Source organism: Colobus angolensis, unplaced genomic scaffold (genome assembly GCF_000951035.1).
Source record: "Colobus angolensis palliatus isolate OR3802 unplaced genomic scaffold, Cang.pa_1.0 Scaffold59, whole genome shotgun sequence".
NCBI classification, from domain to species: Eukaryota; Metazoa; Chordata; class Mammalia; order Primates; family Cercopithecidae; genus Colobus; species Colobus angolensis.
This window is the reverse complement of record NW_012119487.1, coordinates 4,030,178-4,042,359: the sequence shown is the minus strand read 5'-3', so window position 1 is coordinate 4,042,359 and position 12,182 is coordinate 4,030,178. Positions and strand designations below refer to the sequence as shown.

General features: G+C 39.8%; 1 protein-coding gene across 1 annotated transcript in view; it reads left to right on the top strand.

Annotated features, from left to right (window-relative positions):
* SLC9C2 (solute carrier family 9, member C2 (putative)) overlaps positions 1-2,645 on the top strand; it is a 100,701-nt gene extending 98,056 nt beyond the window's left edge. Inside the window, exons 25-26 of the mRNA XM_011962458.1 lie at positions 600-681; positions 2,590-2,645. Coding sequence (XP_011817848.1) covers positions 600-681; positions 2,590-2,645 — 138 coding nt within the window. The remainder of the gene's footprint in view (positions 1-599; positions 682-2,589) is intronic.
* The last annotated feature ends 9,537 nt before the right edge of the window (positions 2,646-12,182 follow it).

The following is a 12,182-nucleotide window of genomic DNA, read 5'->3' as shown; positions in this document are numbered from 1 at the left end:
AACTTGACCCCTGTGCCTACTTGTACTTGAGCTTAGGTAATCTGCTTAACCTTTCTGACCCTCAATTTCCTTCTTAGTAAGATAGATAGGGATAAGGTCAGCAGCCATCTTATCGGGTTATTGTGAGGATTAAATGAGATAATGTGTGGTCATCTAAAAATGATAGTTATGATGATTACTTGTTTGCTGCTGGCATTCTGGGAGGCAGATTTTATGGCACATAGGACAGATGGTCTAAGAAGGGAAGACAGTCTTGCCATCCTGGGAATGCTGAGCCTTGAGCCCTGGAGCATCAGTGTAGGAGTAAAAGTAGCTTTACTGGGTGCTGGGGATTCCCTGCTTTCCAAACTGGGAATTCCCAGTCTAGTTACAAGTAAGGTGTAGAAATTTCCTCTCTGATATCTAAATATACAAGGACAATTTGTTGGTCTAAGACTCCTCAACATCAAAGAGGATTTGAAATTTAGAATACAGAGCCAAGATTGAAGACCCAGCTCTACGCGTTGGCTTATTTTTTATACTCTTTGGAAAGGTTAGAAAGAAGCCAGATTAGAGATCAAAGAATGCTCTTTTGATTAATTTTGACTTTTCTCGTCTAGGTTCAGGGAACTTCTGATTTAAGCAAGCTGCTAATAATCCAAGCATCAGAGCTTACCCAAAGGAATAGTAACACCAATGTCATGGGTAAGGGATAGACCTTTAGTAGTAGGAAAACTATTAAGAAGGAACTTCAATACATGTAAAATTCCTTTAACTCTAAGAAGGTGATTTGAGAGGGCACTATGTGGGTTTATCTTTAGTCCCCATCCTCGGGCCCACCCTGGCTGCCACATTGCTCTGGGAGGTCACATATCAGAGACTTCCAGACCCTAAAATCCAGATGGCTCCTTCCTCTGCCATGTCCCTCTCTCCATACACTAGTCAGGGGAGAGCAGCTTCTGCGGTGCGCTCTGTTGCTGCCTAGTAGGCTGGAACCACATGGTGCTGGCAGTGCAGGAATGGGGAGGGAACAGACTCTTTCACAGGAGCCCAGGTATGGGGAGCTGGTTTGCTCCCAGCAACTGAAGGGAATAGGGAACCTTACCCATGCTCAGTGAGTATTCCAAACCATGGTCACAGCTACAAGTCAAATGACTTGCTTTGAGTATGCTTTGATAGTCACTGAGTAGTTATAGTTACGTTTATTAGCATCCAACTGCATGCATCATGGTGCTACGCATTATACAGAGAAGACTTGATAGGAAGAGCTTGCTAGAAAAAGCACACTCAGGATCTTTCATCTTCTGCTCAGCATCCCTGCCCTCCCAAGCCCAATGACGACATTCTCCCAGCTGTCCCAGCTTGAGGACACATTCTGGGTTTGTAACTCTAACCTGCAGCATCCCAGTGTTTACAATTCATGTGATCCATCGGTTTATATATTATGCAATTCTTAATGAAGTGTTGCTTTGGGGGAAGGATTTACATGATTTCAAATTGTGTGCGAAGAGTGAGGTTTTCTCAGTATCTTATATCTCACTATTTCTCAATTGTCTACTTTTTATAAAATTCAGCCCCACTGTGTGCTGGGTACTGTGCCAAGAGCCAATTGGTGAGTGAGCCAGATGAGGTATTTGCCTTCACAGGGAGGAGAGACAGATATTCAATAAGTAATTATACTTTTCCCTTGGCAGCAATTTGAACCTCAGAGGTTCCTGTGGCTCACCCTCCATCCCCTCTTCTAGGGTCATACATAGCACTGTGATTTAGGGAGCCCCCTCTGCTATTGGGCTAGCACTGAGATGACCATTTCCCCAACCCACACAGTCTCAGAAAGTCTGCTGCTCTGCTGCTTCCAAATCACTCTTGGGGCACAGGAGTCTATGGCAAGGCTGGGAACTCAGGGCCTAGCGTCAGCCCCATTGGGGCACCCTAAGAAGTGCTATGGAGTCAGAGATCTTAAGCACTGTCAGGGAGCAGGGCACAGGTCCCTAGTGTTCTTGTGCTCACAGGCCCCTTTTCTTCATGAGTTCCTCTGTAATCATTTTTAGATGGAGGGAAACACATCACTTTGTATTCCTCATGGGTTTGAGACAAAAGTCACAAATGGTAGGCACATGGACTGGATCTTTGACTCTTAATTTGTTTAAGAGTCACTTGTTTTCTTTTAAAATTTTAAAATTAGTTGCCAAGTAGAAACAAATGTTTTGCGTTTTAAAAATGCAGATTTTGAAGTTTTCATGAAAAAATAAGGTCAGCTAGCACTCAGCCCTCATTCCTGTACGTGGCAACAGATAGGGCTGAGTATCAGTTGGCGTCTATAGAGGGAGCAGATGCTCTGCAGCTTGCCACAGTCCACACTGCTCCCTCTTGCCTTTACCCAGCCACTTCAACTGTTTACGTGATCTGCCTATTCTCATGTGAGTTTGTCAGCCCTTGTATTGGACTTCAGGGAGCCTACCACAAACCTCTGAGGGAAGAAAAAACAGGGACATTTGAGAGGGGGAAGGGAAAAGGGAGACTTATAGGGAGAAAGCAAATAGATATTTCAAAATATTTTCTGGTTGCCTTTACTCTTAAATTCCTAATTTACTTTTTCTGTTCAATGCTTGGATTTGGTTAACCTCAGTCAACACTGGTCTTCAAACAACCGGCAGATAATATAACTGGAAGACAAAAGATGAGGTAATAAACTTGACACTTTGATTATATTTTTTTCTTATTGCAAATATTGAACTATACAGCTAAAATAAATTGAGGTAAAATAGCAAAATGTAGGTAGTAAGAAAAGACACTCCTAGCTACAACTCATTAATTGGGACAAATTAGAATAAAGCCCATCTGAATTACTTAAAAATTAAAATTACAGAATATTTTTGAAAGACGTAACTTTGCCCCACCCCATCTTTCCCCCCTCACTGATATTTAGGTCAAAGAGTAGGGATCTATGGAATTTGCGGTGAGGAGGGACATACATCATGCACACGTGTAGACACTAGAGTCTAAATCTCCATGCTTCTGCCTTTGGAGTGTGGATTCCTGGATGTATAGATTGCTATGCTTGCAGTTTATGGAGTCACAGGCTAATCATAGACATCTTCCTAGAGTACCAACTTTACTTGAGCATCTTTTAAAGAAAAAGGTTAACTCATTTAACTAGTGGGTTATTTAAAACATTTTATATTAAAAACATATTATCGAGTAGGATGACAAATTTGCATGAATTTTTAAGATAAAACAAGAGACTTTAAAACATTCTGTTATGGAGAGTCATGTAGATTTTTGCCCCCACATCTTTTCCTTCTTTCTTCAGTGACCAGGGCAAATTTAGAGAAGTCTGAGAAGGCTGGAAGTCAGGCGTAGAGTTGAAAAGGAATGTGGGCCTTTCATATTGGACCAGGACAGAATAGAGACAAGTCTGGTGGTGGTGAGGCAGGCTGCAAGGCTCATGACTCTAGAGGTCTCTATTAGGGCACCTGTTTGGGCCAGAGCAGACTGCTGGGTGGACTGGAGGAGGAGATGACTCTGACAGGGTAATAGGGTGCTAGGCAAATGCAGAAGTGGGCCAGATAGTAGTGATGGTGCTAAGCACAGGCTTCAAGGGCCTTTAGTCTTTTCCCAGCCAGGTGCCAAGTCATCCCAAATAAACAGCTTTTTTTTTTTTTTTTTTTTTTGAGACGGAGTTTTACTCTGTCACCCAGGCTGGAGTACAGTGCACAATCTTGACTCACTGCAACGTCCACTTCCTGGGTTCAAGCAAATCTCCTGCCACAGCATCTGGAGTAGCTGGGACTACAGGCACATGCCACCATGCTCGGCTACCGTTTTTGATTTTTAGTGGTGACAGGGTTTCACAGTGTTAGCCAGGATGGTCTCGATCTCCTGACCTCATGATCTGCCCACCTTGGCCTCCCAAAGTGCTGGGATTACAGGCATGAGCCACTGCGCCTGGCCATAAACAGCAAGAGAAGTCCCTTGGCCCACTTCATCCCCAGCCCAAAGACCCTTCTAATAGCAGTGTTGGTCCTGCCACTGTTATTTATGATAATCAAGGTGGTTTGCAGTGTATTTGTTGGGGAAACGAAAGTTGCATTGACCTAATTTATGGTCAATAGTTCCTTTAAACCAGGTAACCTGGTTCTTTTTAGGCATCCCTCGTAGGGCCTTCCTCTCCTCTCTCTTAAAGGGACCCTATTTCACAAAGGGGAATTAAGAGTCAAATAATTGAGTTCCTCATTTGTTACTACTATCTTGCCCAGTCCCCATTACTTAAAAAGATTCCCATTTCGATTTACAAGAAAAGTTTCCAGTAGCCCTGCTAATCAGTCATAAAGTTAATTGGAATTCAACTTCTGTAACATTTCTCTTCTTCTTAAACACACCTTTGATAGACTACTCTCATTGAATTAATGTAGTATCTCTTCACAAGATGACAGCATAGAGATACACATGTAATTAATTATATGCATCACTCAAAATTCTTCACATGAAGATCTTTTAGGAGGAATGTTTCAGATAATAAAATAGATATGCTTACATAAGCTTTCTGGTTCCATTTAACAGTTAAGAAGTTTTTCCTGAAATGTTTATAGGCTAATATTTAACTTTTGACTTTCTTTTATAGTTGAAAACTGGATACCATTTTAGAAAAGGGTATTAATGATACGAATATGATGTGTGGAGTCAGGTTAAAGACAAGCTACTTTCCTCACTCAAATGCTAAAGGATTATCTCCAAGGAGTTTACTTAGAAGCTACTGAAACAGGTTACTGCTGCATTTATTTTATAAGCAATGGATGGACTGCTGTAAAAATTCTTAATTTTAAGTAGTTGTATTATATTTGAAATGTTAAAAAATTCTTCGGGATAATATAAAATACACTGAAACATATGTCTTATCAAATGAAACCCTGTTCCCAGCTAAAAGCAAATTTTAACATAGTGCATTATAAAAAGTATTGTTTAACTGATATGTTACTATCTAAAGCATAGAATCTGTAATTTTCATTTGTGAAATTGCTATAATTAGTGCCTCCCTAATATTTTCTAGAGTGTAGCTATTCTCTCCTTCCCAATTTGATAAATATTGAAAAACTGAATTATATTCCACAATCTTAGTAACTTTCAGTAAGTAACTTTTGCTTTCAGTAAAATTTAGGAGAAATTAATATTCTCATATTGCATAGTAATGTTTGATGTCACCTTTCATTTTATTTTTAAAAATCAAATAAAGTTGAGTTTTATGGTTGTCTGTTTATTATTAGAACCTATTATTCCTTTTCATCTCCTCAAGACTGAAAGGAATACATAATACTTTAGAAGAAAACCATAATAGTGGTGTTATAGGAAGGGAGTCAGATCCAGACCCCAAGAGAGGGTTCTTGGATCTCATGCAAGAAAGAATTCAGGGTGAGTCCACAGTGCAAAGTGAAAGCAAGTTTATTAAGAAAGTAAAGGAATAAAAGAATGGCTACTCCATAGAGCAGCCCCGAAGGCTGCTGGTTGCCTATTTTTATGGTTATTTCTTGATGATATGCTAAACAAGGAGTGGATTATTCATGCCACTCCTTTAGACCATAGATGGTAACCTCTTGATGTTGCCATGGCATTTGTAAACTATCATGGTGCTGGTGGGAGTGCAGCAGTGAGGACAATCAGAGGTCACTCTTGTCGCCATTTTGGTTTTGGTGGGTTTTGGCTGGCTCCTTTACTGCAACCTGTTTTTATCAGCAAGGTCTTTATGACCTGTATTTTGTGCTGACCTCATATGTCATCCTCTGACTTAGATTGCTTTATCCGTCTGGGAATGCAGCCCAGTAACTTTCAGTCTCATTTTACCCAGCTCTTATTTAAGATGGAGTTGCTCTGGTTCACATGTCTCTGACATTTCCCCCTCCCTTTTATAAAAGAAGGGGGAAACCTTAATCCTGAGGGTTGCAGAGGGATGAAGATCCATCTTCTGTAGCTTTTTCAGGTTGAATGGGGTGATGATATTCTTGCCTAACTATGAGGGTCTCTTGCATTCAGGGTAGAGAGGAGTTTAGTAAGAAAGCATCAGTATGGTAAGGTCCATTCACAATTCTTGAATTTTGAAGAAAGGTGATATCTGGAAGATTAATAAGTGTTTAATTTAAGAAAACATTTAGGGCCGGGCATGGTGGCTCGTGCCTGTAATCCCAACACTTTGGCCAAGGTGGGTGGATCATGAGGTCAGGAGTTTGAGACTAGCCTGGTCAACATGGTGAGACTCCATCCCTACTAATAAAACAAAAATTAGTCAGGCATGGTGGCATGCTCCTGTAGTCCCAGCTACTCAGGAGGTAGAGGCAGGAGAATCACTTGAACCTGGGAGGTAGGGGTTGCAGTGGGCTGAGATCGCACCACTGCACTCCAACCTGGGTGACAAAGTGAGACTCCATTTCAAAAAAAAGAAAAAAAAAAGAAAGAAACATTTAGTAGGCTTGTTCTGTTTTCCTGCACAAAGAGTATAACAGCAATATATTCCACAAGAGTAAGGCAAAATAAGTAAAGTTATATTCTAAGTAAACTAAATTAGAAGGCTTTTCATGAACTGGGCAACTTTTAGAGCTAAGCTGGTATGGGGTTAGTTGGTTGTAATGTGCCCAGAATTAGAATACTGATCCAGATTTTTACATTACCCATCCTCTTGTTTTTTTCTGAGCAACAGTCAGAGATTACTGCTTGGTTCACAGGAGTAAGCAGGGTTAGCCTAAATTGCAGAAACAGAAACAACTAATGAGACTAGAATTTAATAGCAAGTGTCCCATAGTTCTTGAAACATAATATTTCTCTCTTCAGGTATCCATTTTTACTAAAGACAAATCATGGTGAGACTGATTTACTTTATTATACTTGGCCTGATTATTTGTATAAAGTGCAGCAAGAATAATTATTTTTCACATAGGTTTTTAAATTGGCTTTGATAGAACTCTGTTTTATAAGGAATCTCAGATAAGACTTTTTAAAAGCTGAGTCCAGCCATGGGTTTGTACCCTCTAATACCTATGAGTTGGGTAAGTTTCTTTCCTCTTGCAGTCCCAAGATAACTTACTTCTTCTTCTACTGGACTTGATAGAAAGTGACATTCTTTACTTACCGCAAGTCAGAAACCCTGTACAGGGACTGTGTAGGCAAGGTATGAGGCCAGTTCCCCAAAGGGCTTTTACTGGCTCTACAAGTTAATTTTAATTCCTTAAAGGAAAACACACCATTCCAATGAAAGCCTTGGTAAAATAACCAATTTCTCCAATTGTGCCCTTTTACAAAAGAAAACAGATTCTTATTGTACTTATGCAAATAACTATATTGCCATAAGTTTGGAATACTCACAACTAGTTTCCAAATTCTGGAGAAATCAGGTAGAGAGAAACAAATACACTCCAAATTTTGTTCACAGTAGTATATTTTACTCAATTGCTAAAAGCTATAAATAGAAAAGCTCAAAAGAAAAGTCTCCTTGACTCTGAAAAACAAAACAGAAAAAGCAGCATTTTAAGCAAAGTTAAAAGGATTACTTCAGTCTTCCATTGGTTCAGTTAATGTAGTTAAGACCTGTTCTATTTTATATTCATGAACATTCCAGCTCTTCATAAGAGTTCTAAAAGTTGTTTTCTCTATTCTAATGTTACCACCTCCAAAGTTATCAGAAAAACCTGCATTTAAAACACCTGTTAGAGTTCTATAATTGATTATAAACCACCTTCTGAAGAGGATTAAAACAAGGTAACAATTGTCTGTGGCTTACAAAATGTTTTAGGGCAGCCATAGTCAAAGAAACAATTGACAAGGAAATTTGTTACCTCTGTGGCATACAGTGATTTTATGTAACAATTATAATTGTTACTGATAATGTACACTAAGTCATATCAGAATTATAGGAGTTTCCTATAATTTTGGAATATATACCAATAACACGTTTACGAAAATACAGCCCAAAGAAAACCAAATACCATTTTATATTTGACAATACTTCATGTATGACTTTTGTACCAAATAAACCAAATGTCACTGTTGCATTAGTGCATTATTTATGTCAAACCCAATTCTTAATAAAACCTTATAAATAAATCCATCCAATCTTAGTTTGACCATAAGGTAAGATTCTCATAAGCCTTTTATAACCCTTTACAAGTTTTTGTTAAAGAGCAGATCATAAGCAGGGTTTTGCCGTGTGCTTTTATCCTAATGTTTAATTTATAGAAAAACTGAATAATATCCCTTTAATTCAGCCAATGTCCACACACAGACTCTCTTTTATAATTATTTTTTTTTACAAACCTTCCACAACTGTTTAAACCTTTAGCTTTATTCTGTCTAACTTAAAACAATTCTTTAACCCTTTAGGCCAAAAAAAGATCTACATTCTCATGCCTTTTTGTCATCTTTTACCAAAAATACATTTTACTTTCCTTGCACACCTTACAGGTAAAAGTGTTTCTTCAATAGTCTCAATTACATGTTTCAATGTTAACTTCTGGTGACTTTTACTTTTGGTGAAAGCCCTGGTTAGTAAGCAATTTGAATTATGTGCTAGGTGTGGAGCCTAGCCTAGGACATACCAGGCAGAAGTGCAGATAAGGGCTGACTCTCCAGCATAGCTAGGGGTGTGGCTAACTCCACATGTTCCCATGCCTTATCTAGCAGTAAAGCAGGCAAGTTGTACAGTAGGAGTCATAGTGGCATTTTATGAAGCATTTAGGAGGCCTAACAACCTTTGAATTGTACAACGTTTCTTGCATAAATTCCCTTTCACAATTTACACAGACTATCTAAGACATTCTTGGACTTTCTGATTTGCCCTAAATATTCTTCCTTTTAAACAACCAGTCATTTAACTTTAGGGCAAGAATTTATCATACAAGATCCTTTTTTATATAAAATCTCTTTTTTAATAATCTTCTTTGTATAGGTAGGGGACATGGCTAATTTCACATGTCCCCAAGCCATATCTAGAATCTAAAGGCTTTAAGGTAGGTCAATTGAACAATTTTTAAAAGTCAAAGAAGTAGTTTATGACCTTAAAGCATTTAGCAAACTTAATATCTGATCTGCATGATTTAGACTAAATGTTTTTATCATTTTAAAGCTATTTTTATTTCCCCAAAATTACTAAAGTTACATGAACTAAAAGGCATTACAGTTTTTATTTTGCTTTCAAAATATTTGTGTTTATTTATGTTTAAGCCAATTAATTAGAGTTCTTTTATATAAACATTACACACAACACATATATAGCTACACAGAAAGACAGAAGAAGATTACTACAGTAGTTGTAAAATTTTTCATTTGCCAAATTTTCAGTTTCTTAATTGGATTACTGGTTTTAGGGTAGAGCCCTTGGAAGAACAGGGCCAGGAAAGTGGTCTCTGGTGCCTCTTTTCCCAAGGAGTCCAGGCTGTTAGAGCTTGAATATCTGCTTTTAATTAAACTGATTTTAACCATAGCACTCAAAAGTCCTCTTAGAATTTCTTATGCCAAACAGCCAATATTTCTAGCTTTTGAACTTTACCAAAGGTAACCTCCCAGGTGGTTAGAGAAAGGAAAATTTAAGACAGTCCTTGGAGAAGAACAGAATAGACAAGGTCGTGCAGATATTAAACCAGAAACAACTTACTTCCTAGGTGGGGAAATGGACCTGGATCGCCACTGTGAAAGTGCAAAAACTTTTGTTACTGAGCTACAGCACAGGGCAGTCTCCGTTTCCTTTCCCAGAAGGAGTTTAGAATAGTTAATTTTGAGCTTGTGAAGACTTTTAACTATTTAATATGAGTTTTAAAGCTAACTATGACATGAACCCTAAAATTGCTGTTCCCTGAAGGCGGAAACCAAAAGAAAGTACCGCCACATGGTTAAAAGGTCAAGCTTCCAAGGACATAAAACAAGGTGGAGACTTTATCCAGTTTTTTTTGTTTGTTTGTTTTAGGGACCTGCAGCCAAGTTTGCTACTGACCAGCCTGCTGGGTCTTCTTGAAAAGCAGGCTTACAGGTGTTCTAAGTCCATGTTTTATCCTGAAGTACCCCTCGACACAGAAAAACAAATTTATACTACAAAATACATCAGCTTAAGACTAGCCTTAGAATTCTTTTTCACATTAATCGAAACTTTACAGAGGAGATAAACACTGTGTTTGTTTCATTTGTTTTTTTTCATTCATTTAACTGTTTGCACAGAGAGAGAGAAGCCATAAATCTAACTGGCAAGAAATTCTTAACCTTTTGCTGGCATGCCAGGCTTCTGGCTTCCCTTTCCCTGAGTAGCCCTAGTGATCTGGCTTGTGGCACCATTGTCCTAGGGACCAAGCCGCATCATAAAGGAAAATTATTTTTTTCATTCTGACCAGAGCAAAATACATGTGATAAAACATAAACATTAGCCACTCTGCTTAGCACCCAATATCAAACTGGCAAGGCTTAAATTTGCCCCCAAATGGGCCCTGTCATCTTTAATCCAACCTCTGACTTGGAGTTTCAACATGTGGTCTCTGGGAAGATGGTTGCCCTGAATAAAAGATAGGAAGGGAAAAGTAGAGCCGGGAGCGGTGGCTCACACCTGTAATCCTAGCACTTTGGGAGGCCGAGGCAGATGGATCACCTGAGGTCAGGAGTTTGAGACCAGTTTGGTCAACATGGCAAAAACCCATCCCTACTAAATATACAAAAATTAGCTAGGCATGGTGTCGCGTGCCTGTAATCCCAGCTACTAGGGAGGCTGAGGCGGGAGAACCGCTTGAACCCAGGGGGTGGAGGTTGCAGTGAACCGAAATCATACCACTTCAGTCTGAGTGAAACAGTGAAACTCCATCTCAAAAAAAAAAAAAAAAAAAAAGAGGTAGAGAAGGAAGGTATTGCCTGTGGCAGGGTGGGGAAGGTGAAGGCTTAGGGAAGCCGGGGAAACCCACTTATTCCATCTGACAATGAAAAAGTTCAGGCGGCCGCTTGTTGGTAGCAAAGGAGTCTTTTCCAGCAGTCCCATTAGCTCTCAAGTTTCCCCTTTCAGCAGGGGAAAAGTTCCCCATGTCCCATGATCCTGTACATGCCTAATCCTGTCACCCATGGCTGTCAGCAAAGATTACAAGGCAGATTAATCCAAAGAGAATAGCAGTTAACATCCCATAGTGCCAAACCTGTTCTTACGGACTTTACTGAGAGGGGCCTCTAACCAACCCCCTAAATCTTAGAAGGGACTCTAACCCTCCTAAGTTGGGCCTGTAACCCAAGGTCAGTCAAGCGTCCTTGCCTTTTATTAAGAGGGGCCTTTAACCCACTCAGTCTTTGGAGAGACTCTTAATTCCCCTAAGGTAGACCTCTAACCCAATTCCATTCTTTACCTGGGTACCCCACCACTTACCCCAAGTCATCCAATCATTGCTGCAGTCTATTTTCCTTGGGTTTTGGGGGGTCTCCTCAGTACCATCCCTTTTGTGGTTCGTGAGAAAGACGTTACTGGACCCCACCACTTACCCAAAGTTCGCCTTTGGGTCGGGGGTTTCCGCATACAGTCACTTCCCTTGTTGCCAGAAAGATGTTACAGGGCCCCACTACTCATGCAAAGGTAGCCGTTGGTCAGGGTTTCTGCACGATAGTCCCTTTGTGGTCGCCAGAAATATGTTACAGGAAAGGGGTGCAGATCCAGACCCCAAGAGAGAGTTCTTGGATCTTGTGCAAGAAAGAATTCAGGGCGAGTTCAGAGTGCAAAGTGAAAGCAAGTTATTAAGAAAGTAAAGGAATAAAAGAATGGTTACTCCATAGACGGTTGCCCATTTTTATGGTTATTTCTTGATGATACACTAAACAAGGGGTGGATCCCCTTTTTAGACCATATAGGGTGACTTCCTGATGTTGCCATGGCATTTGTAAACTGTCACGGCACTGTTGGGAGTGTAGCAGTGAGAACGACCAGAGGTCACTCTTGTCATTTTGCTTTTGGTGGGTTTTGGCTGGGCTACTGCAACCTGTTTCCTCAGCAAGGTCTTTATGGACCTGTATTTTGTGCTGACCTATCTCATCCTGTGACTCAGGATGCGTTAACTGTCGGGGAATGCAGCCCAGTAGGTTTCAGCCTCATTTTACCCAACTCCTATTTAAGATGGAGTTGCTCTGGTTCACACACCTCTGACAGAGGTAAGAATAGAAGGGAATACAAGAGAAGAAGTCAAATTCAAACCATTAAGAAACTTCTGGAT